This window comes from Microcebus murinus, chromosome 11, assembly GCF_040939455.1.
Source record: "Microcebus murinus isolate Inina chromosome 11, M.murinus_Inina_mat1.0, whole genome shotgun sequence".
Classification (NCBI taxonomy): domain Eukaryota; kingdom Metazoa; phylum Chordata; class Mammalia; order Primates; family Cheirogaleidae; genus Microcebus; species Microcebus murinus.
In genome coordinates, this window is record NC_134114.1 from 27,728,982 (window position 1) to 27,756,139 (window position 27,158).

The 27,158-nt window shown below is 42.3% G+C and overlaps 1 protein-coding gene across 1 annotated transcript in view; it reads left to right on the top strand.

Annotated features, from left to right (window-relative positions):
- The window catches only part of SLC1A3 (solute carrier family 1 member 3), a 75,216-nt gene extending 55,412 nt beyond the window's left edge, over positions 1-19,804 (top strand). The window contains exons 4-10 of the mRNA XM_012736441.2: positions 6,650-6,854; positions 9,705-9,747; positions 12,593-12,885; positions 15,250-15,483; positions 16,037-16,231; positions 17,223-17,357; positions 19,527-19,804. Of these exons, the coding sequence (XP_012591895.1) occupies positions 6,650-6,854; positions 9,705-9,747; positions 12,593-12,885; positions 15,250-15,483; positions 16,037-16,231; positions 17,223-17,357; positions 19,527-19,731 (1,310 nt within the window). The 3' untranslated portion in view covers positions 19,732-19,804. The remainder of the gene's footprint in view (positions 1-6,649; positions 6,855-9,704; positions 9,748-12,592; positions 12,886-15,249; positions 15,484-16,036; positions 16,232-17,222; positions 17,358-19,526) is intronic.
- Positions 19,805-27,158: the final 7,354 nt, after the last annotated feature.

The window sequence follows — 27,158 nt, forward strand, 5'->3', positions numbered from 1 at the left end:
AAGCATGCATTGAGACTTCTGTTCCATTCCCTTCTCTGCATTTTTTTCATTTATTCACTCATTCCCCTGCTAACGTGTAGACAGATAGAACTATAGCAGTTACTTCTATAGGCTTATTTGCAAGAGGGAAATATGTTAGCAAAAGAGAGCAAATAATATTAGGAGTGGGAGAGGGAAGGCAAAGAAAAAGAAAGCCAATGGGTGGGCGTGGTGGGGAGCTCTACTTAATGTAGAGCTTTGCCAGCCTCCAGCCTTCCTGACGGCCTTGGGGACCCGCTGCCATGAATTGGTCCCCAGCTCCGGAAATGAAGTTCCCAATGACGCTGGGTTTGCTTTGTCACTGTTTCCCCACACAGTTTGTCTGTCATTGTTCCAGACAGAATGAACCTCATATTTTGGATTAATTGGGGGAAGATCAACAAAAATTAGTGAGAATTAAAGAGTATTTTAACAAAAGCAATTTTAGAACTTATAATTCACACAGTAACCCAATGTGTTTTTTAAAAAGCATGCAGCCTCTACCCAACACAACAACAATAATAGTAAGAAGAATGACTATTTATTCAACGAGTAATTAGTGGGCGCCTCCTATATATAGGCACTGTTCTAGGCACTGAAGCTACAGCAATGAATAAAACAGATGGTCCTGTTATTTTGGTACTAAAGTTCTGATAGAGGGAGATTATAACTGTTGTTTATCAAGGGCCTACTTTGTACTGAGTTTTTATGTATGTTTTCTCTATCTTGCAATCTAGGAATTATTAGTTTCTTTTCTAAATGGGAAATAAAAGCTTACAGAGGTAAAATAATACTTTGAGAGAAGCTTTTTTATTATATATCTGCTTAATTAGAAATAATGACAACGAATATTTCTTAATGCTTACCATGTTCTGAGCACTATGCTAAGTGTTTTCTGTATAGAAGCCCCTTTAATACTGATGAAAACCATATCAGGGAGCTTCTTTTATTATTCATTCTTCTGATGAGGAAACTGAGGCTTAGAGAGGCCCCATGGTACCATGGCCAAAAGTGGAATCCAGGTATTCTAACTTCAGAGCCTGAACTCTTAACCACTGTGCCATAAATAATTTCTTTTTAAAGAATGTTCTTCTCAAAATGCCTGAGATTGGCCTTAAGTCGTTTGAATATTGTATTTCTAGAACTTCCAGATGAAGTTCTAAAGCCATAACCTGCTTACTAACTATAATTCAAAATTGTGATACAACCATTCTTTATAAACAATTTGGAATCTAACTTTTAAGGATTTGCCTTCAGTTCCAGAACCTCAGGATCATAGAACTTTACAGGGTGTTTTGTTTTGTTTTACTGTGTTTTTACAATCTAGTCTATAAAGGGGCCAGAAGAAAACATGCTAGTGCAGGAAAATTTCATACAGTTCTAGAAGATTGAAAGTGACGTGCTTCGTGCTTAGTCCGCTCCCTCGGTGCCCGTCCTGGGTGAGCTTTGGCCCTCTGCCTCCCTCTCCTTCCTGGGATGATGGTGTTCCCTGGCTCCCGCAGTGGGCAGCTGCTCGGGACAAAGGAGCCCATTTTTCCATCTGTAAATATGAAGTATATTATATTTTTAGGGTTTCATTTTCTCATTAAAAAACCCATCACCTTGTATTCGCATGAATACGGTACATACTGGAGCTCATCCTTGATTTCTTTGTTGTAAGTTTGCCCATCTTGAAATTCTAGGAGGGTTGAGAACAGGCGGCTTTCATTAGATGAGTGTTTGAGAAGCGCATTGTGGAGAAGGAGTACAACTATAATAAAAACTGAAACAGAACAATTCTTCCTGAATCAGCAGTTGCCATCACCCTTTTCTGTTCCTTCTGGATCTGGTCCAGTGGCCTTGAGAGGGCAATGAAACATCATGGGGATAAGTGGGAAAAGAATTCAAAACAGAAGGCTGCTTCTCTAGATGCATGTTTCAAAACCAGAGACAGGAATTGCCTGGGGGGGGGGGGAGTACACTGAGACATGTTAATGCGTAAGACATAGATTTTCAGCAGATGGGAGAATGACATCCCGCCAAATGACAGAACCTTGGCACCTTGGCATCATTTATGTTATCCTTTAATATTTGGATGAATACATGTTTTATTTATCCAAGAAGTCATACTAATTATTATACCAAAAGATATCTAATTTACAATACAGATTCACAGAGTTCCACATATGTATTTATGAAACACTCCCTCCTCTTTCCCGCCAACCAATTGTATGAATTCAGTGCATATTTGCTAAACCAATTACCAAAAGACTGTCTTCATAAATAAAGAGGTAATTACCTATTTGCTTCAAGAAATTATCTTCTCTTCCTTTCCTCTCTCTTCCAAGTGACTCTTGCCTAAAATACCCAGATAATTTGAAGCAAAGTTTTAATCTTTTACATTCTGGAAAGTGTCTTATTCGGTCTCCTTTTGATGTTTAACTCATTGCTAAACATAAATAGGTTTACAAAAATGATTGCTTGCTTGACCGCTGGTTATTGATGGGTAGCAGTTTAGAAAGGAAAACAAGACTCAAGCCTTCACAGCCAGCAAGTTTCCATGGCCCTCCACACTCCATTAGAACATGCTCTGGGCTGTTTTTCTAGGAATGGTGAAGAATTTGCAGTGATATATCATCTCTCTAGCTGGCCCTTCTGGTGACCAGTGTTACTCAGCTGGGCCTTAAGTAGCTTTAGGGAATGCTGTGGAATTGGACAGTTTTCACTCCACAGAATTTTCCTCAAGCCAAATGGCTCATCTCAACATTGAACTCAAATGCAAGAAAGTTAGAGAAAGTCAGCATGGATAACAAGCAAATGAAATGTGGTGACTCCTGTCTTGTCCATAAGAAGAAAGGTATAGTGATAAGGGTATTCTCTTGGAAGTGTGGGTTTAAATTCTGCCCTCCATAAATTAGCTGTGCAATACTGGGCAAGTTGCTTGACTTCTCTGGATGGCCTCTTGTTTCTTCATAGTTTATCATTGTTGATAAAATAGTATTGACAATATCTGCATTATAAACTTGTCATGGAATTAAATGAATATGTGCCATCAGTCAGAGGTAGGACTTGGTGACTGAGTTGGTAGACCAGCATAAAAGGTAACTCAAAATATACAAAACACACAAACATACAAACATGTCACTGTGACTGGAAGAGCCACTGTGATACTTGTAGCGATAGTACAATATAATATTTCTTTGGGTTTCAAGAGGGTCTTGATTCTGATGGCAGGTTGTTTTCATAATAAAGATGTCAGGTTGTTTTGAATGGGGCTGGTTTAGCTAAGCCCAGATCAAATGAAGAAAAAGAGGTTAATCAAGGTCATTATCTTTGCCATTTTCTGTGGAATGTGTTTCTCAAATACATGTTTAGGTGAGCATGTGTGGCTATAACCCACTCCCAGACGCACCTGCATTCCCAGGTGACTTCCTATCTCCCCAGTGCCACAGTGCCCAAAAGAGAAAACTCCCATATATTTTAAAGTGACAAGGCCCAATGTAAACTTTTTCCTTCTGAAACATTTAGGGCAGTTCTGCCAAAGTACCCTTTTCTACAAAGTGATTTAGTACTTTAACTTGCCCCAGACACCTTGACACTTGTGTAAAGGTTAGTCTCTCATGTTTCATGAGGTTGGGGAAAGGAGATGGTCACAGAGTTTAGGCGAGTGAGAGGAAGAATGATAACCTGCTCTTTAGGGGTTTTGTCTTCCATAGTTCTTCCTCTGTTTTCCTGGTTCCACCAGTATCAAAGCCATTGTGTATGTAGCAGATTGTACACATCTGTCCTGCTGTTGCCCTGGCAACAGTATATGGCCTTGTTCCTGGTGGTCTTGTTAGTTTTACAAGCTGGAGTACCTGGAGCAGAGGTGGGCAGGTAGCCAGCCCCGTGTGGGACATGGATCTCCGTTAGGGGAAGGATCTACGTGGAGAATTGGTTAATAAATATACTCCCCCTCCCCTTTCTTGGCAGAAACAATACCGACTGTTGCTTAACTCCCTTTCAAAGGAAAAGGGGCCAATATGCAGAGGTGGGGGAGGCTTCTCATTTGACTATTGATTCTCCTTCTGTGCTTATGGCTAAAAAATGCCTTGATGGTTGTCTTCACCTATTTCGCAAGTAGAAAGAATGGGGAAATGCTTTCATATTGGTTTTTACTTTAAAAATACATTTTTTTAAAAAACCTATAAACTTCATTTCGTAGCTGTGGGTATTGGGATAAATTTCCCCAGCCCTCTCCCCATGGTGGAGGAGGGAGACTTGAGCCTCATCCTTTGTTTGCCACTTTGGTTTCCAGTGCTCGGCCTTGACCACTTAGTGCTCTTTCTGAATAGCTATAGGTCGGGAATAGTGGGCAGGAGCATCAGCGAAGAGTTGGCGTGAGAACCGAACAGCACCACAGAATAGAAGGCAAGAGGGAAAACAAGCGTCTTGGAGGAAGAAAATACTGCTGCCTGGTACCCCCTGGTGCCCAGAGATACCCGGTCTATTGTGCTTACAACACTCGCGAGGTCAACAGGGAGAGAGCCCGAAGAATTGCAGGCTTCAGTGGCGACAAGTTCAGGCAATCACGGGAAAGAGAGTGGGCCCCTTCTGAGAAAACTCATTGTGAGCACAGCCAAGCCGAGATATTTTGAGATGTGATTCAGACCTGAGAATGAAAATGGGGGGAATGGGGTGCTTGGGTTGAGAACAGATGTAGCCCATTTTTAATGTAGTTAAAGTGTTAAAGTGGTGTGTCCCAATAAATAAATACTTAACCCTTGGTTTCAAGAACGTGGGTGATGATAAAAGAGGTTAACGCTCATACACTAAAGCCAAAATTGGCTTCATCTGTGGGAGCTGCAGTTGGTTTTCTCAGAGGCAGAAAGTGCACGAAACCCACTTACGTAAGATCTGAGTTCAAGCTCCTGCTCCATTCTATTTGGCATTAATGAAGACCTTAGACAATTAATTGGTTTTTAATCTCTCTTATAGGTTGTTAAAAATAAGAGCATATCATATCAGGTACTAAGTAAATGATTGTTATGAAAATTATAAATGATACGATTCAAATTCAAATGAAATTATAAATTGAATATCATGGCTTCAATTCCACCTCAGTTAATTACCTTTGCATCAGAAATTTTGAAAAAACCCAACCAGTTATCTGGCAATCAGGAACATTATTTTTTTCAATACTTTACGTCTAAATATGTTTGTGTGAACAGAGTCACTACCTAAATGGTAGAATCTGATACTCATTGAAATATAGTGTAACCCTTTATTACATTTATGGAAATGCAATTTTTTAAATAGTAAAAAAAATAGTTTGATTAACTGTAATTAGATTTTAGTATTTTAGTGAGACAGAAGGAAGAAAAGTGAGGAAACAGCTAATGAAACTAAAGAGCCCACAGTATTATAGATAATTTAATCTTTTGAGAGTTTTGTGTCATTTCCAATTATTTTCTGGCCTAAGAAGAATTGGGAAGTATTCCATTAGCTAGAGCCATTAGGGAAGGCTTAAAAGTCATGCCTCCTTTTTTATCTTGCCTTGCCTGAGGTAGACTTTGAAAATCTTCAGGACAAGAGAGGTTTTTAAAATGAGATGAGGTATCCCAGACCTGTGGGACAAGGCGGAGGAAGGCAGGGTGCAAGAATGGGAACTACTGCACCAAGATGATTTTTTTATTTCATTTCATTTTTTCTTAATTTTTTAAGTTATTGGTAGGACTCTTTCTTTCTTCTTCTTCTTTTTTATTTATTTTTATTTATTTATTTATTTTGAGACAGGGTCTCACTCTATTGCTTAGGCTAGAGTGCAGTGGCATCATCATAGCTCACTGCAGCCATGGATTCCTGGCTCAAGCAATCCTCCTCCTGCCTCAGCTTCCCAAATACCTGAGACTACAGACATGCACCACCACACCCACACACAGCTTATTTTTGTATTTTTTGTAGAGAGAGGGTCTCACTATGTTGCTCAGATTGGCCAAAATAATTAATTTTTAAATTTTGATTAGGTGAGATGAAATGAAACAACAGAGAAATTATTTGAGAATTTTGGCCTTATTACCCAATGTCTACCTTATATGCAAATTGAAGATAGAGCAGCAGATGATCAGAATAATAGCTTAAATTTTACATTAAAATCATCCAAAAAGACTCCCAAATACATAGACAAAATAATACTTCTTTTGACATAATTCAATGGCAGTTAATCTTTGTGAATCATCACAATGCTTAAACTTGAGCTAAATTTATATTATCCTGCCAGAAATTTTTAAAAAATATTTTTGTATACACACACGCACTGCTCACTACTCACACTTATAGCTTCCCAACTAGAAGTAACGTAGGAAAGAATTTGATTGCACTTCCAGACAATTGGAGAGCAATTTTTATTTGGCCATGAGACATCAACTCTTGGGGTGGAGAACGAGTGATTGTTTGCTGACACAGCTGCTGTCTAGCCATTCTGTGGCTTTTTCTCTTTTCCTTTAGAGATGTCCTAATTACATTTGGGGCCAAGTTCTCATAACATGTACAGAATCCCATTGCGGGCCGGGATGAGGGTAGGGGAGTGTAAAAGGAAATACTGTTCCCACTGTCTTCCATTGGAGAATTCCCTGGACTGACTTCCTGAAAATCTTCTGTTTGCATTCACCAGGAATGGCGGCCCTAGATAGTAAGGCATCAGGGAAGATGGGGATGCGAGCTGTAGTCTATTACATGACTACCACCATCATTGCCGTGGTGATTGGCATAATCATTGTCATCATCATCCATCCTGGGAAGGGCTCAAAGGAAAACATGCACAGAGAAGGCAAAGTTGTACAAGTGACGGCTGCAGATGCCTTCCTGGACTTGATCAGGTATGTCCTTGCAAACCCCTGTCTTTGGGTATGTTCGGACCCACCCAACCCCTCTTATTTTGGGAAGCTCATCAAACCCTGGAAGGGGTATCTGACTGACCCAGCCTGGCCAGACTTAAAACAAAGGCTATATCTTTGCTTCCTTCTAACAGAAATTCCAGTAAGGATCCATTTTCTGATCTCATATGAAAGAGGCGGGAAGAACGAGGAGAGGATGTAGAGTCTGAGAGCCCTGCTTTTAGGACTCAGAATCTGGTCACTCAGTTCTCCTCTCAAATATGCTGTTCATCTTGGAATTTTAATAATTCTTAACCTATTTTTCTTAAGTCCTGCCCCTTAAGGCTAATTTTTATTCAAGTATGTCCTGTTCATTTGACTCTTCTGATTTAGCACTTGTGATCTGTATCATTCTCCACTATACACAAGTTAGTTCCAGAAGGGACGTTATAAGTTCTTTAGATCATCTGGTCATATCTGTCGCAGGGCTTTCCTTTTGTACTATTTATGAAGAAAGCATTTGGCAGATCAGCAATAAAAGATTTAAAGGATGGCTTCTTAAGCATCGTTTTATGTACAAACCACACACTGATTACAAATGAGTCTTATCCAACACTTGGAGCAGACTTGGTCCTAGAGGCTGCCTTGCACAGGGCTGAGAAGTAAGTCAGAGTTTGATCCTGGCTCTTCCTGCTTTCTCTCTCCACACACCTGGCCTGGTTTAGTCAGGTCCCGACAGAGGCATACCATGCACTGGAGAGGAACACTGAAGAAGGTTTGCAAAGGTGCATGCAGAGTTAAGGGAACCCACAGGGATGGTGAAGCCTCAGAATACTAACAACAATAGGAAGCTGTTTCATTACCACTCCTGGCTATGATGGGGCAAAGGAAGGGAGCTGGTACTGGAACCCACCACAAAGAGCTGGAGCCATGGTAGCAAGGGGCTTCAGGGTAGAAGCCATAGCTTTAATTGGAGAAAGGAAGCTGCCTCCAAACCTGTCAAAGATAACTGGGAGAGTATACACATGGACTTCCTTCTCCCTGTACCCTGTGATCTGTCAGTGCATACCACTAGATAAACCAAATGGAAGCAAGAGAACCTACATGCTATAGTCCACAGGGGTCAGTATCTCAGGGCTCAGTGTCCCAGGGCACAGAGCAGAATGGAAAGTGCATCTGGAAGGGTAAAGGGGAGATATCCCAGCCCAGGCCTCTAGATACCCCACCCGCTCAGCAGTCCCCCATTGTGCAGCCTTTCTCTGCCTGCCCTCCCAACCCAGCCCTTCCCTCCCATCCCTGCAAAGGATCTGGGCTTGCCAATCCTACTCTAAAAGGTGCTCCATTGATCATCTGAAGGAAACTCCTTCAAGGGATTGATTTCACCTGCCACCTCAAAGAATGAGTCTGTGGCAAGTAGATTAAAGAGCTATTTGGGGAACAGACCATCTTTTCAGCAGCATCTCTCTATTCCCACCATGGGTGACCCTGTACCCTCTATACGTAAACACCACCCAAACCCATAGGGCCTCTTCTTGAAAGCCCTTTTTCAGGGAATTAATCACAACGATCTGAATATAACAAGCCATCCTATAACATTATTTCATATCAGGTGGTTGCCTGATAACTATGCTTTTATTTAGTTCATACAAGTAATTAAGGCTTTTCACCATTTCTTCATGAGCTTTACCCTCTGGTAGTTTGGATTAGGAATACATTATTATATTTTATATTTTCTTCCCCTATAATTTTTACTCGCTGTTTGAAGAATTAAGATCTTGTCATCCCTAGTCTGGTCAGAGCTCTGTGTTTCTGCCTCTTCTTGCCTCAGTTGACAAGTGTATGATTATCCTGTCCCCACCCAGTCACTTAACTTGAGCACTTATCCTGAAATCTCCTGAATGCACACTTCTATCAAGGTTTTCAGAAACAAACCCTTGAGCATAGACAGGAAGGAAAAGACAACAAGATGGTCTTGGTAGTAGGATGAAAGGGACAAGAGTTTATAACCATAAAATATAACTTAAATAGCACACAACTGCGGTGATCTCGAGCTTGAGACAACTGTCCAGGTCGTGTCTTCTTCTTCCATGGTCTTCCAGCTTGGAGCCCTAATGACAGTTTAATCCAATCTCCTCTTTAACAGATGAATCAACCGAGACATAAATGGGCGCCATGACTTGGCCAATGCCACACAGCTGCTTAGAAATCCGTAACCAAAGTGTGGCTCCTCCCTCACCACCCCAACAAACTCAAACACTGCTCTGACATAGACTCTGAGGAAGTGACCAACCCTGCCATGTGGGCCTCAAGTTCAAATGTTGTGGGCCATCTCTCCATTGGCCTCCAAAGAGCCCCAAAAGCTTCAACAGTTCAGTGCCAATATCTCAGCCCTCAAAAGGCCTTTAGGAGGAATTTTCAGAGAACAAAATTCCAAAGTCTGACCATGACTTTTGATTCAGAACATTCAGTCCCTAAACACATGGTACAATAACCAAAATGACTACTATTGAATAATACCTCTGTTAGCCAGAATGCTAATGATAAAAGCCCTTTCTGTTCTCACTTTGATTCTTCCTAGGAGCAGGGTTCTGATAATTTTTAATGACTGCACAAAGAGACTGACAAGAGGATAGAAGAATTGAATTGGAGACTTCCCTAAAAAACATGAACTACATGGGCCCAACTTAGGGGGGACCATAGGTTCTATTTCAAGTCATAAAATCCGCCAAAATCTTTCTCTTTTTCCCTTTGCTGCTTGGTTCAATGCAATCTTTACTTTAGATACAATGATATAGTTTTTAAGGAACAAACATTATTTGGAGAAATTTTCAAGCTACTATATTTTCTTTGCAGGAACATGTTCCCTCCAAATCTGGTGGAAGCCTGCTTTAAACAGGTAAATACTCTACAGCCACGAATTCACCTTTGAAATTCCTTTTTGGCATACCACACCAAATAGGACCCTTTTTTTCTATTTTTCTACAATTTTGCAGGGAGGAGTGGCTCTTACCTTGTACTGAAGGCATATTAGTTGCCAGACACAGTATGTCTTACATACAAATAGCCATTGAGTCTCTGTTCCTGGTAAGAAGACTAATCACAAGATCCCCTCACACTGCCCACACTTCCCACATGCAGAAGTCTACCAAGCAAGCAAATTCCAATATAAAATACATTTACAACTTGCTTTAGAGAATATTTGAGAGATTATTCAGGTTTCTGAGTTTGATTTAAAAATCCAGTGCACTGGTTTTTAGACGTCTACTAAGGGCCTTGTGGGTTCTAAAGGAGAACCACATCAGAAAGGAATGGCATCATCATTTATGGAGTGCATGCTATGTGCCAGGCACTAATGTTATATTTAGTCCTCACATAAATATGATGAGTATCATTGTCTTCATTTCACTGATGAGGCAACTCAACTATAGAATTCAGGGGGATTATGTAACAGGCACAAGTTCTCACAAGTAGTAAATGGCAGACCCAGAATTCAAATCCCTTGTCTTGGCTCCAGATTTTATTCTCTTTCTACTACGCCATTCTGCTTGCAAGAAAGGAATATCCAGGGTGATGAGACACCTACCTGGAGGATACAGTGAGGTGAGGTTCCTTTTGAGCTCATATCCAAGCGACTCTTGGTGGTCTATGCTTTGGATACAATTACATTTACTATTATTAGGGGATAAAAATCAATCAGGTTCATTATAACTTCACTTGAATATAAAGGCTTCGTTGCCCAAAATATCAACAGGGAAACAGACATCCCAGGTTACATAATGCTTCCCAAACATTTCTCCAGGTGATATTCTCCCTGTTGTAATTCCCTAGCCCTTCTGCTTAGGATCTGTATAAAACAACAACAAAAAAAAAAAAAACCCAGCCCATGGAGGACCAGGTTTTATACATTTAAGTCCCCCCTCTGTTATTTTCCCCTTTAAAAATTTTTATTAAGTCTATTTTAATAAATAATGCATGCACACATTGCAAAATTCAAACAATTCTTTCTTTAAAAAATAAAAAGCCTAAGAGGCCAAAATCTAACTTTCTTTATTCAAAAACAACTGTAACCATAAATAATGAACCCCTTCAATCTGACCAGCCAACCCCAGCACCATGGGGCTGACTATTCCAGTCAGTCAGCTGGCACTTGGTGATATCAAAAACGCTGATTTCTAGATCTTTCAGATGAGAAAAGTGATGACTCGTGCAGATTTATTATGTTTGGTTTGGGATTGCATTTACAGGATTTCGAAGGGGAAGCAAATGTTTTTCCCCAGGTCTAGTTGGCTTAGACAGAATGCAAACAAGGTTGCAGTTTCTGTGTAGGCTACAAACTGTGTCTAAGGGAACAGAGTTGGAGACATAAGAAAGGCTAATTAGGACTGAAAATCTACCCCACACAATCCATAAATGCATAGGCACCCTGTGGAATAAAGAACTTTGAGAGTTGATTAGAATAGGAGATGAACAGGGGCCAGTTGTTTTGTTGTTTGAAATTGCCAGCAATGCTACTGATCATTTGGAATGTGTCCACAGTATTGACAGCTGGGCATGTCCTTGTTTGGGAATAGTGGCTTCCCAGTGGACGAGAAAGTCTCCCGTTTACTCTGGTACAGAAATGGTCAAGCACTTCATATATGGCAGTGCTTCCCCCGACTCTAGATCCTGTCACCACCCACACATTATTACTCTCACTGATGCTTTACTACAATCACCATCAAGACCAGGAATTCTACTCTCATTAAAATCATAAAGGAATGGGCTCAAGTGTTTCATGTGGCCCCAGTAACGTCCTCAGCATCTCCTGTGTGAGGCACCTGTACAGAAACTATGGGGCAAAGACCATCTCTTGAGTTAGAAAAAGAGAAACACCACTGCAGACTTGGAGAAAGTGGGTTGTGAACTATTAAATCAGACATCTATTCTTAAGAATTGATAATATCAGGAATGGCTTAAAGATTGTTTGCGTGGGGATTTTTATTTTTTTATTTTTTATTGTACATTTTATTTTTATTTTTTTTAGAGATGGAGTTTCGCTATTTTGCCCAGGCTGGTCTCAAACTCCTGGGCTCAAGTGATCCTCCCACCTTGGCCTCCTGAGCTGCTGAGCTTATAGGCATGAGCCACCATGACCAGCAATTTTTAACTTTTAATACCTACTGAAATCTCCAACTAAGTCTCATCCCTGAAGGGCTTTGTTATTGAGCACCATTAGCCATCATTAGTATAGTAGTTTAAAATTTACAAGATGTTTTCATATATTCTGCTTAATTTGATCATCAAGACAAGCCTGTGAGGTGGAACCAGCACAATTATTCCTGTTTCACAGCTGTGGAATATGAAACAAAGGATGTTAGGTGATTTGTCTACAATCCCATAGCACAATCCTCATGGAAAGTGAAAGGATTATTGTGATTATTTGGGGTTTTAATCCCATTGTAGTAATTTTATTAGGATTTCAGAAGAGAGCAAAAGCATACGTGTGTGTTTGGTCCACCATCTTTAACCAAATACTTCTTTCCTATTATGAGTCATTTATTTATTTGTGCGTGTGTCTGTCTGCCTGTCCGTGTTGAGGAGATAGTAGGGGTTTGCTACAGATTAGATAGATGGATATTGTCTATGACAATGTTCTCTGAATACAAAGTAATGTATACGATTATAGAAAATTTGGACAACAGGAAAGTATAGAGAAAAAGTAAAAATCACCATTAATTCCTGTTGCTCTTTTTATTTTTAAGTTTAAAACCAACTATGAGAAGAGAAGCTTTAAAGTGCCCGTCCAGTCCAACGAAACGCTTATCGGGGCTGTGATAAACAACGTGTCGGAAGCCATGCAGTCTCTCACTCGGATCACAGAGGAGCTGGTTCCAGTTCCAGGATCTGTGAATGGGGTCAATGCCCTGGGACTAGTTGTCTTCTCCATGTGCTTCGGTTTTGTGATTGGCAACATGAAGGAGCAAGGCCAGGCCCTAAAAGATTTCTTTGATTGTCTTAATGAAGCCATCATGAGATTGGTAGCAGTGATAATGTGGTATGTATTGCCATTTGCTGTATATGATGTGCACCAGGTGCTTATTGCTATCAGCATGTGTTCTGTACTGAGGATGATGCCACAAGGCAGGATGGCCAATTGCAGTTATCTCACTCTGGTAAGCACAAGAAAATCAATGAATTTCTAGGCCTGTAGAGGCATTAAACCTACCTGCAAGCCTCTCTTAATAAGTTTGCTTCCTTATTTTCAAAAGGTGTCAGCTCCTTTGCCCAGGTGCTGATGGAATCCCGTTCTTAGTTATTCATCCAAGCCATATTTATTGAGTGTCTACTATATGCCAAGTATATAGTGCCAGGCACTGTGCATATGGCAATGAAGAAAACATATAAGAATACCCTGGATCTTATGTCCTCTTAAGGAAGACAGATGATAAACAAACAAATCAATCATACGCTTTAGTCGAAAGTGCTATGAAAAAGTAAAATAAAACAAAATAATGGGTGACTGGGGAGAGGGCATGAAATTTGCGCTGGATGGTACAGAAAGGCGTATAAGGAGGTGACATATTTTGCTAAGACCCGAATAACCAGAGGAGGCCAGTCATACAAAGTGCGAGGAGAATAGCATTCCCAGCAGAGGGAAAAGCAAATGCAGAGGCCCCTAGACTACCAGGAAGACGGAGGTCTCCTCACTCTGTGTCAGCCCTAACAAACATTGTAAATGGCGGTTCTGCTGCGGTATGTGAAGGAACCAAGGGAAGTATTATAGAGCACCAGGCCACAATTTATAACACGACTTCCTTTATTAAAGTTGAGAGCAGGAGAAAAAGGAAAAGACCAAATCCAAAGAGGAACATTGACCTTGGAAAGTTAACTCTCCCAGCAGGGAGAGAATCCTTTGATTGGCTTGCCTGTCACGTGGGGGTTGCCTGTCTTTTATGCCTTATTTTTAATCTAGACTCCTCCTTGGCACCTGAGGCAGGAAGACATCCATTGCTAAGAAAAGCACTCCCTCACCAACATGATTAAAAATGTTCTTTGTCTTTAATGCCACCAAAGGCCAGAGAAATTCATTTTTCAGGAGTTTATTCAAGATGAATATGAACGAGCGCACAAAGACGGATCAGAATGTGGTCTCCACGGGAGCCCCCAATGGGAAGGCTCCTTTGAAATCCTGGCAGGAATGAAAGTGGACATTTATCTTCATATTATTAAAATGCCTCCACCTTTCACCTCTTTTATGAAAGAAGCCCATTCAAGGCCACTGAATGAACCTCACATGTAGCCTTTCTAGCTGTACATTTTGCCTGCACATTCAATATTGAGTTATTACATTTCTGAAAACAGGTACTCCTGTGATTTCCTGGCCTGTGTTTTTAAGGACTTTTGAAAGAAGCATTGTATTTTTTCAATTTGAAATAAGTTTTCTACAGTTCCCAGCAGACTCTATTCCTTAAGGGTGATTGGTAATGTGAGTTTGGTTGCAATTTACTGCACACATCAGACAAAAGGAGTGGAAAGGGGGCAGCGAGGCCTTTAAGCAGCCAGGGTTATTTCAATATGTACAAGTCATTTTGTGTCTCAGTTGTTCATTCTTACAGTCTGCAGGGGAAAAGCTCACAAAAGGCAATAGCAGCCTGTGGGTGTTAATTGCTTGATTAGACCACCTATAACCTCATATGGGAACACAAACAAGCACATGATTAAGTTTATAGACACCTTCTATTTATGGAAAGTGGTACTAGTTTTCCGTTTGCACTATAACATAAAATTTTCTCTTAAAGTAAATTGACTTAAGTAAAAAAGGTGTTTTAAGAATAATACTAGGTCAAACTGCAAGTGGTGTGTAGCTATGGAAAAATAATAAAGTGGTCGTTGAAGAAGAGAGCTGACTGCGAACCTGAAACTCTGACGTAGCATTGTGTGCCTCTTGCTGTGACTTGGGAATCAGGCTCTGACGTGGAAAATGTCTCCAAACTCTGAATGTCAGTACAGTGGATTCTAGCAGTTCAAGGTACTCGACAGAGGAGCGGGAGGCAGAGGGGGTGAGTGGCATCTGAGGATCAGAAAAGTGACCCAGGTGCGGCGAAAGAACTGTCGAGGAAAATGGAGATGAGTAACAATAGCTGGGTACCTGCCTTTTTTCACAGGTTTAAGAGGAAAAAAAAAAGTGGCGTCCTAGAGCAATACTAAGTGAGGGGAAAGCCCGATTCTGCAATAACCAGGGGAAATTTATATTTAAATAAGAAAAGAAAGAAGTTCGCAGTTTCTACAGGTCCTAATAAGTGCCATGGGCAGAAAAGTTTGGAAATCAAGTCTCTTTCCCTTTTTCTTTCTGCGGACTTTCTGCGGACTAGCTTGGTGGAAACCAGACTCTGACTGTGCGCGTGTGGCTTCCCCGCAGGTACGCCCCTCTGGGCATCCTCTTCCTGATCGCCGGGAAAATCGTGGAGATGGAAGACATGGGTGTGATTGGGGGGCAACTTGCCATGTACACGGTGACTGTCATTGTTGGCTTACTCATTCACGGAGTCATCGTGCTGCCCCTCCTCTACTTCTTGGTAACCCGGAAAAACCCTTGGGTTTTTATTGGAGGGTTGCTGCAAGCACTTGTCACAGCTATGGGGACCTCTTCAAGGTATGTGTGTGTGTCCAGCTTACTCCTATCAGAAATCGTGTTTGAAGTGTTACTTTGAACCAGAGCCTCTCAAGTTGCGGGTAGGAGGAGGCAATTTGTTCTGGGTTTTAACTTCCAGGAATAATGAATTGGCTTCTTCATGTCTGACGCTCATCAGACCTATTTAGGATTCAGGGAATGGCTGGCTATGTACTCTTTTGGGGGACAAAATGGAAATCAACTATCTTTTCCTGCCCACTCTCCTCTCCCTCTTCCAGTTGATATTTACCATAGGGGGAAAGGCCGGAGGGACTTGGCACAGGCTGTTGTGATGGGGAGTGATCACAAGTGGTGCCTCACAGAGGAACCCAGAAACAGGAGAGCTGCCAAGTGACCCCGTGAGGGGACCACACTGTTCCTAACCCCGCTCTCCTATTTATACAAGTGCTGACTTAGTTCCCTCTAAGTTAGGATGTAGGAGAGGAAGGAACTGTCTGTGCAAAAGACCAAACACACAGACAGAGTCTGAACTACCAGGACCCTCAGCTGACGTGCTCTGTTCCACTGTTCTCAGTTCTGCCACGCTACCCATCACCTTCAAGTGCCTGGAAGAGAACAACGGTGTGGACAAACGCGTCACCAGATTCGTGCTTCCCGTGGGGGCCACCATTAACATGGATGGGACTGCCCTCTATGAGGCTTTGGCCGCCATCTTCATCGCTCAAGTTAACAACTTTGAACTGAACTTTGGACAGATTATTACAATCAGGTACAAAGAACGAGTTCTACACAACATTTTATGAAGACTGTCTTTAAAACACCAGAGGATGATCAGGATTGGGTGAAAAAACTGGTTGGGAAGGGGATCACACATAATCAGGAGTTTGGGGTTGCGGGGAATAGTTGTATTTTTATACTTAGATATTTTTATTAGTTTTCAAATTAAAGATGTACACACTCAATAACCAAATTCAAATAAAACAGAAATGTATAAAGAAATACGGGAAACTTGCCTGCTACCATATCACTCCACGTCTTTCTGTAGGTATTTGTGTTTGACTTAGAAAACCCTTTTCTTATATGTAGACATACACACACTTCTTTTTTGTAATTAATAGAATCATATCCTACATGCTCTTTGCTCCTTGGTTGGTTTGCTTATCAATATACCATTTATAAATATATCTGGCTCATTCTTTTTATGATGTCTGCAAAATACATACTATGGATATTTCTCATTTTTAAAAGCATAACATTATACTTCACTATAGAACTTTGTTCATAAATTATCTTGCTTTTGAATTAATCAATGATTTTTTTCTACAGTTAATGATGCCTGTTCAGTATCTTTACAGCCCTCTACTTGGATAGGGGAATGATTAGAAACTGTTATTGTAACTCAACAGCATTTTAGACCTTACAGAATACTTTCAGGGACATGAAAAAGTATATAGCTGACAGTTTTTTCTTTTAAAAACAACTATCACAACAGGACCAACTTCATAAGGGTTGCTGTGAGGATCAAATGAGATAAGCCATGCTCAGCATATCAGATGACACATAATAATAAGCACATGATAAAGCCATTAGTATGATTATGATCTTAATGATTTTTTTAAATCTCATTTACATTTTTCGGAAGCACATCCTCTTCTGTCACATGGCAAGTCGGCAGCGGGCACTGTGCGTGTTTTGCAGGGCATACTCTCTCCTTGGAGGGCTTTGTAACAATGTTTTCTGTTTTGTTCTTCATCCAACAGCATCACAGCCACGGCCGCCAGTATTGGGGCGGCTGGAATTCCTCAGGCAGGCCTGGTCACTATGGTCATCGTGCTGACCTCCGTGGGCCTGCCCACCGATGACATCACGCTCATCATCGCCGTGGACTGGTTCCTGTGAGTACACCCCACTGCGCTCCGGCTCACTGTCGCAGGGCCCCTCTCTGTCACTCTAGGGCACCAGGCAGCCTAGCATGCCTGCCAAAAGAACTCCAAAGAGGATTAGGTTGGCCGGTAATTAAATTGTCCTCGTGGCCTGATCTCTGGCCCTTATCTGGAGACGAAGCCCCAGACGCCATGCGCCATGCGCACTCACTCGCCTATCAGCCCGAGGGGCGCATCTGGCTGCTGCACTTCTCACTCCATAAAGCAGCTCAGGGATTGGGAAACCTGCTCTCTGTGAAGCCGACATTAATCAGCAAGGCCGTCTCTGAATTGCGCAACACATTATTGCCACAGTGGCTGGAGCAGAACTGCAGGCCCCGCATGCTTGCTCAGGCCCGGCCCCCCAGCCCCCTCGAGCTTCCCGTCCCAGTGGCAGCAATGTCCCCATCTGAGCCCAACAGGGTGAGGAGGGGTCATGCAGACAGTGGGAAGACAGCTAGCACCATTAAGTAGAATCGATTTTTGATTCTGGGGAAAGTTCCGAGAAATGTACCCTCCATACCCTCCGGCCCTAACCTCCAGGGCCCATCCCACTGTCCTTTTACCTCACTCACCCAGCTGACATTCTCAGCCCCTTTTCTCTCAAAATTTCCCCTTCCACTTTTGAAAAATTTTTCCCCAAGATGCCCAAACCAAATACCTAATAGAACACAGTAGGTGCCGAGTCAACATATGTTGACTTTGCTGAAACTAATGACCACAAAGAGCTCGACAGTGTGCACGAGCTCTGTGCTTGTGGGGGGTGGTAGGGAGATTTATTCCCCAGCTACTTGGACCTGTGTTTGCGCTGTGGCCCTGTGTGACATGGGGCAGGTTATCCAACCACCCTAGTTTCCACCTCCATACAGTGAGGATGCTCATGCCCTCTAGCCCCTAGTGGTACTGTGAGGGTCAAAGGCAATGATGCTTAGAAAGCTTTCGGCACACTTGTCTGGCCCACAGTGAGCACTCGGTTCTCAAAGTTTTTGATCTTTACATTAAAAATTATTGAGGAATGAAAAAGCATTTTATCTACATGGGTTATATCTATCATTACTTGTCATATTAGAAAAACTTAGAAATGTTAAAATGTTTAAATGTATTAAATAAATTTTAAATTGATTTAGAGGTTACATTAATACATTCATTACATGTTAACATAAATAACTTTTTTGTGAAAAATAACCATTTTCAAACTACAAATTTAGTGAAAAGAACGGCAGCACTCTACATTTTGCAAATTTCCTTACTGTCTGGCTTAGCACAATACAGCTAGAGTTTCATAACTGCTTCTGCATTCTCTGTGTTGTGATAGCACACACGGTGGGTGGAGTCTTTGCAAAACTCCAACATACATTCATAAGAAAATGAAAGTGGAAGGGGCAAATGACATCTCAGTAATATTATGGGAATAGTTTTGACCTCAGGGATCTCTGGACCACACTTTGGCAACCTCTGGTATAAAGGAGTGTGAGTTAGAGGAAGAGAAATTTTATTTATGTATTTAATTTCTAAAAAAAAATTTTTTTTTGAGACAGAGTCTCACTTTGTTGCCCAGACTAGAGTGCCATGGCGTCAGCCTAGCTCACAGCAACCTCAGACTCCTAGGCTCAAGCAATCCTCCTGCCTCAGCCTCCCGAGTAGCTGGGACTACAGGCATGCACCACCATGCCCGGCTAATTTTTTCTATATATTTTTAGTTGGCCGATTAATTTCTTTCTATTTTTAGTAGAGACAGGGTCTTGCTCTTGCTCAGGCTGGTCTCGAACTCCTGACCTTGAGCAATCCTCCCACCTCGGCCTCCCAGAGTGCTAGAATTACATGCGTGAGCCACCGCGCCCGGCCGAAGAAGAGAAATTTTAAACGAAAGGAGAATGAGAAGGGTCATTCCCCACTGTTGGGACTCTAGCTACAGTCAGACTAGTCACTTAGTGAACATTGTTCATCTCTGTCCTTATACCTTTTAATAGGTACTATTATAAATGTTATGCATCTGTTATATAATCATGCAGTTGATGGATACGCCAAACTGAATTTTAAGAGATGCTTCTAAAGACAATGCCAGTCAGTTCATAGCATAAGTTGAAATCTCATGATGTTCATAGGAGCCTCATTTTTCCTTCCTTCCCACCCTGCCTGCAGGGACCGCCTCCGAACCACCACCAACGTGCTGGGAGACTCCCTTGGAGCTGGGATTGTTGAGCACTTGTCACAACATGAACTGAAGAACCGAGATGTTGAAATGGGTAACTCGGTGATTGAAGAAAATGAAATGAAGAAACCATATCAGCTGATTTCCCAGGACAGTGAAACTGAGAAACCCATCGACAGTGAAACCAAGATGTAGACTAACATAAAGAAATGCTTTCTTGAGCACCAGGTGTTTGAAAACCTTTATAAAATGTCTGCATCTCGTTACAGCTCATTTTCTCCAGTAAGCCCCTCACCTCCCTCCTTACTCTGAGAAGATTGGACAGTATTCATCCAAAAACAGGGGAGCATTTTGCAGTGGCCAAAATGTATAATTTTCATCCCACATTTGAAATTTTTAAATCATTTCATATTAGTCTTACTCAATGAGGTACTGAGATCAAAAATAGTCTTGATCAGATCTTATAAGTGTGTGTGGCACATAATCCTATAAATGTGATTTTTTTATAAGTTAGAGAATCAAACAAATAATAGGCTAGAAGCATTTTTAAATCAACTTTTGCCATTTAAAAATCCTTCAGAACAGAATTGAGTTCTAGTCTCAAAATATTACAACTTTGATGAACTGCCATCTGTTATCAGTGGAAGAGTTTTTTCCCTTTCTCTTCACACTGTCATACATATTTTATTAGTAGCTAGGTAAATATACACTCCTAGCACAGTGGTGGGGAGGGGCAGAAAGTGAAGTTTTTGCATGGCTTTGAGTAAGTCATATGTCATTTCTAGGCCTCAGTGTCCTCATCTATAAAATGAGTGACTTCCCTATATGCCTCCCTGGTCACTTCTAGCCCAGACATCCTGTGACATCATGAAAGAGCCTGCACTCTAATTTCCCTGGGAACACCTGGTACCACGTATCAGTCCCTGCAGCACCGGGCTTTCAGAAAGGATGCTTACTGTGAGTAAATATTTCTAATTAGGAGGAGGATGGCTGTGTGGTTGACCAGGTCCTGTGGTCAAAATGCCAGGAATGTATGCGAGTTGCCAGGTGGGAGGCCATTCCAGGAGTGGGTTTTACTCATAAAACCCTCTGCCCAGTTCTTCCCAACAGAGAAAGTATTCCCTCCTTTCCTACTCTTCCCAAACTGAAAGGACTGTGTTGGGAAGGATGTCTCTTCCCACCGTTCCTCAACTGATGATAGACTTCTTGAAAATAAAACAGAAGACTAGTAGTAATTAGCAAGGGTGCTTGTGGTCGTACTATGAAACACTAAAGAGCTAGGAAAGAATGGAGCAAAGTTGACCTTATAAAAAATGGATTTAAAAATATTAAGAGACTAGGTCTTCAAGGAAGAATGAAAAAGGAGAGGTTCATTTTAGTTTTGTTTTACCTGAAACACTTTTTCTCTTCAGTTCAAAATCATTCCCCAATGAAGTCTGTATACCAAAATATAAGATCACTTATGTATTTTAAAGAAGTCAAATGAATGAGCTCTCTGATAAAGATCTATGCGTGGATGAGTGGTCTGATATTTGAAAATGTTTTTTACTTTAATCAGAAGTTCTTAGAATGAGAGAAATAAGATATTTCTTTATGTTGGAATCCCACTTACCAAGTCATTCAAAACCGTCAGCCGGAGTAGGGTTTCGTTTGTTTTGTTTGCATCCTAAGAGAAATGGTAGAAGATGAATCAGTATGAAGACAGTGTCAATGAGAATGCAAGAAAAAACAGCAGGGGCATTAGTTTCAGGCAAGGGAGCTCCCAGGTTTAGAGGAGATTAATTTTTACCCCGTCAGGAATATCAGCGTCAGAGACGCCGAGTGGGAGCTGTCAGACGACAATACCAGCTGTGTTTTGAGTTTCTGACTGAAAGTGGTGAAGAATGGACTTAATTATGCTAACAGACTGAAAATCTAGACGTACATCCTTTGATATATAATTAGAGATATTTTTATATAGATCCCGAGCATTATATGTGTATAAAAGTTAACATTAGGCAATGGTGGAGTAACCATTTGATGTCAAGGCTCTATTTGGGAAATACACTACAAAAGATAATGTACATGGCTGTCATGACACTAGTAGAGCAAAAATTAATCCTGTCAAATTAATTCTGTTACACAATGTGATTTTTTTTATACTAACCATTTCTTATGGAAAGCAGGTCCTTTAGGGTGACTCTGCATACGCGTGCACCCAGTGTGGACTGGGAAGCATTACTTTGTAGATGTATTTTCAATAAAGAAAAAAAATAGTTTTACATGAATATCTTTGCATGTTGTTGTCATTCTTCTCCCCAGAAGAAAATAAATTTTACATTCATGGAAGTATTGCAATGAGCTCAGGCCATGCTGGGGAAGGATGCCATGCAGCAGGGCAAGATGTTAGCTGAACCAGTGGGGTCTGGGGGAGCCACAAGAAAACAAGGAAGGACATGCCCCCCCTGCTCCATTCCAAGAACTGGAGCTGGAAACAGGAGGAGGTGAGGGAAGAAGCACTTTGCTGTAATAGCCTGCACTTACTTGTCCGTGTCAGACTTAAATTTCTCAGGTAAATTGAATCATTTCCACGTTAGGATTAGAAAAGTGTAATGCCACCATGGGTTCTTCCAAAAGAGTAATTTCCTGTCTGACCTTCAAATTAGGTAGATTTATCTCTCTGATTACTACCACCATTTACGGAAAGAGCTGAATAAGATCTCAAGGGATTTCCAGAAACAGCCATTGTGCTAGTGAACCACTCTACTCATTAAGAATGACTTATTTCCTTCGTGCTTTTTAATAAAGATTTGGCAGGAAATAACATGAAATATCCAGATTGAAGTTGTGTCTGGAGATCCTTTCATTTGACCCTCTACCTGCAGATGGCAGCCACCTAGAGGAAAGGCTCTTAAGTAGGGGACCCATAGGTCCTCCACATGAAGACTTCAAGGTTCAGAGCCCTAGGAATTGTGGGAGAAGTTTTGTGCATTTGTCTTTGGGGTGAGGTGAAATCCTTACTTTCCATAAATTGCTCTAAAGGATCTATGACCCACCCTGCCCACAAATCCGCAAATCACTGAGTTTGATCCATATCCATCCTAACTTTTTTGAAGGCATATTTGGAATCCACATGGCCCTTTTGGGAAAAGGAAGACTGGTCACAGCCTGAGGGATGTAAACCTGGCCCCCTGAGGGAACCAATATTTGTAAACCTGTGGCGCATTCTGGACACCGAGAAACATTCTGGGAAATGCCACTAAAGATCAATCCACTGCTAGGAAGTGCTCCCTCCTGCAGTGACCAGTTTCCTTCCCTTCTGCAGCCTGAGCTGGATTTAGCCCACCCGCTGGGTGCAGGTCTGTGGGGAGGCCACTGCCGCTGAGGGACAAGCAGCCCTGCGGGGGTGTGCAGGGACTGACAAGCGGGCGTACAGCCCTACCTACACACTTGGTAGTCACGGATCTGTTCCCAAATGGAGCCATGAAAAATGTTCAGGTTAACACTTTTTTTTCCAATAAACACATTTAACAAATTTGTATTTTAAATTTTAAATGTTCTGATGAAAATACATTTAGCAACTTTTTAAAATCCTCCTCTCGGAAGTTGGGAGTCTATGTCCCCGCCTTCCCATATTCATCCTGTCACCACCACGGTCCGACTGAAGCAGGATTCCCTTTCCCAAGGGGAAGAATCTGACTTTACCCATAAAATCCTTTTTTTCTATGCGTTTATTCACCTGCACCAGGTTGAAAACAGAAATTTTAGTGCTGGTCATGGAATGAAGCTTGGAGCAGAGGCTCGGTTCCCGCCGAGGGAGGGGACGCGGGGACGCCAGCCCTCTTTCCGGGCCGCCGCGGCTGACCCCGGGCTGCTGTCACTCATCCGGCCTCCCCGGCGGCCGCGACTCCCCCTCTCCCACCCGGGTGGTCCCAGAACTGGGCAACAATGCCCAGCTCTGTGTGGCCTCGTCCTGGGGCCAGAGAGGTTGGGAGGTGTCACGCCGAGGGCAGGCTTCGAATGAATGAGCCGACAGGAAAAGAAGGAAGGGAGAGCGAACGGCAGCGTCCCGCGAGGGAAAGTGGCAGAAGTCAAGTCTCCGGGAAGAGCGAGGCAGGTCGCGGGCGCGACGCTCACCGCAGCCACCAGGGGGCGCGCGGAGCTCACGTGGTAGTCTCAGGTCTGAGCGCGAACGGAGCTAGGAAAGTTTTTCAGGTTAACATTTTTTCCGCCAGGAGCTCTCAGGGAGCGGCTGAACTTCCTCTTAAAGAGATCCCATGTGGGTAACATCGAACTCCAAGGTCTGAGGAGCACAGACGGATCAATCTGTGAAAGCCATCAGGCTGTTTAAAACTCTTCAGTGCCCCCATTTCACATGTCCCTCTGGTCACCTGGCTTCTCTGGTCTCTCCAATGGAGCCCCTCCCTTTCTGGGTATCCTGTTTTGCCTGCCGTGAGCCTTACCTCTCTCTTCTCTCCCATCTCCTCTTTGGGATTCTCATCTTCCCACTGTCGCTTAGGTTTCCCAGCCACAGACAGATATTCAGAAGGTGGCATGGTAACATTTCCCACCGTGCCTACAAAACTGCCATCTCAACCTTCAAATAGGAAACGTTCACATTTTGCTGAATTGCACATGTAAGTGGGGTTGTCAAATGAAACATGGGACACCCAGTGAAATTCGAATTTCAGATAAGTAATAAATAATGTTTTAATGTAAATATTAAATAAGAAATAATGCGTCAGTGTACGTATGCAAAATATTGCATGTATTTTTGTTAACCTGGTAACTCTACATTACGAATGAAAAAAAAACTCAAGACAATTTTTTTGCATCAATGAAGTGAATATTATAGGTGAAAGAGTTTGTGTGCTGGGGAGGAAGATCTTCGTTATAAAATAATCATCCTAATTTTGAATTTCTCTCTGAAGGCAAAAACATGCTTAAAAAGGCAGTTTCGATCTGACATTTTCCACTATTTATTTGTTCTGGGGACATCATCACTCATTATGTGCTTGTAAATCTTGTGGCCGAAGTTAACAAGCCTGATGAATTACCTTTAAGACTTCACAAAACTGTCTTAAATAAATTAAACAATATATTAGTTATCCATGCTTGAAATATTTTTTTTTATTTTTATTTTTTTTTTATAACAATGCTATGACTGTGCTACATGCTTGAAATATTTTAAGACTCACATCTGTTTTTCTTTTCTTCCCTTCCCTATTTTCTTCATTCCTTCTCTCACTTCTTACTCTCACCTTCCCCCCACCTCAACATAAGATGTTTTATGTAATACATTATAGGGCTCGAAATTTTGGCATTCGCACACTGTTTCCCAATGATGGACACATTTTTTTTTTCATTTGGGAGGGCACCTTTTAGAAAAACACCTATTTTTTTTTTTAGATTGTGCTACTCAAAGTCGATCATTTTCCAGTCACTGTAAAGCTGGAAATGAGGCATTTTCCAAAGTCTTTTCAGGGCAAACTCCAGCCTCCTCGATGGATGGGAATCATTCCCACAAAAGCCCCTTCCTTAAGCCAAGGCTGAAGGATGTGAAAAGCAGGCCCCAACTGATACTGCAGAGAGGAGCAAAATAAAGTCATAAACTCTTTCCCAACAGTGACACATGCTGTACCATGTTAAAGATGACAGTGATGGAATTTCATAGTAATTTCTTAAAAAAAAAAAAAAAAAAAAAGATGACAGTGAGTCTACTAGAAGAAGGTGTCAGATGACAACCTTTGGGTTTCTTTTTCAATTCTTTAGGTTCAGGAGATCATGAATGTCCTGAAAGCAACCAGCCAGGAGCTTCCAGACATAGCTGTCGCCAGAGAAAATAAAGATGATTTGGGACTTAGCTCAGCCCAGCGCAATGCACTGACGATCCATCCACCCTGGGGAGCACTTAGCACGCAAAGTTTTCATCAGCAGCACAAGCCTGAAAACTGTCACCAAATTCCACTGCCTTGGCCCTACAGTGCCTTAGTGAGGCATTCTTTCATTTAAGCTGATGAGGAGCTTAGCCAAAAAGGTAGAAAACAAACTTGAGAAAATATGTTAGTTAGAAAAATGACATAGCTAGACTAAAAACAGCTTCATGCTTTCTGAAACCTAAAGGCCTTCAGTTTCAGAGTGGTGGTTGAATCCACATCTGTCACACCTGAATTCTTGAGCAGCTCATCAGAGTCCAGGACAGTGCACCTCAGTGTCCTTATTTGCATGTGTGGGGGTTGGATGGAAACCACCATCTCCAAACCAACTTTCATATCAGTTGCCCTGTATTGGACGGGACACTAGACTTAAAGTAGACCTTACATGGTCAACTATCCTTGGCAAATAATAGGTTAAACTTCACCTTCCACATCATAAATCGTATGGTAATACTTTCTTTGTGACAGTGTAATGAGAATTTAGTAGATGACATCTAGATATAAAAATCTCAGCGCAGTTCCCGGCACTCAGCAAGATTCTTAAGATATTCAGAACAAACTCTGCTCAATTAAGGAGGAGGAAGCATGGGGGTGATGCTGGAGAAGGGGAGAGTGGCTTCCCCTCCATCTGGGCCTGCTGTGAGCTGGAAGGAACTCCCTGAGGAGGCCACAGACCTACATTTCCCGGGAGGGAGGCTTTGCAGAGCCGTCACCCCTGGAAACCAGCATCATGAGAAACTGCCAGGCTTCTTCACTGAGGGGCCCGGGCCTCTGCGCCCGGGGCGGCCCGGCAGCCCCTGCCCATCTCCTCCAAGGCCTTTTGTCAAGCCGGCTCTCCCAGCAGCCCCGCGCTGCATGGCGGTTTTGTGAAGGGCACAATCCAATGCTCTGAGGAGACCACCCAGCTTCCTCTCTCAGAGTCTCCCAGAGAACAAAACCGTCCCTCTGTGTGCCAGCGACCTCCCCCTCTGCCAGGCCCCCTCCTACTGTCCTCCTGCCTGCCAAGGGAGGTGGAGAGCCAGTCAGGCCCCACGCTCGGTGGGAACCCAGGGGATGGTGTGCTAATGAGCTGTCCAGAGCGTGGGGCCAAAGGCTCCTCTGTGCCCGGCATGCTGCTGCCACCCTGTGGCAAAGGTCTTTCTCTAGGCGCCGGATGGCCCAGAGCTGCCCAGACCATACCACGTGGAAACACAGAGCATTTACGGGCAACTGATTACTGATCGGCTCAAGGAAGGCTATAGAGTCAGAAAATAGTTCAGAAGGTGCAAGGAAAAAGGAACTAGAAGTGATTTGTGGCAATGGCACTGATCCCTGAAGTGCGGTCCCCTAACCGGTATCAGCATCCCCTGGGAACTCACTAGAAATGCAAATTTTCAGGTCCCACCTTAAACCTACGGAATCAGAAACTCAGAAGGTAGAGCCCAGCAATCTTTTTTTGTTTAGTTTAGTTTTGTTTTGTTTTTAGAGGCAACGTCTCGCTCTGTTGCCCAGAGTGCAGTGGCTACTCTCAGGCGCAATCTTAACACTCAATAGCCTCAAACTCCTGGGTTCAAGCCACCTTCAGACTCCCCAGTAGCTGGGACTACAGGCACACACCACCGGGCTCAGCCCCACAAACTGTTTGAACAAGCCCTCTACGTAGTTCTGATGCACACTAAAGTTTGAGAACCACTGGCCTAGACTCTAAGCAGAAATAGACTTTGGGGT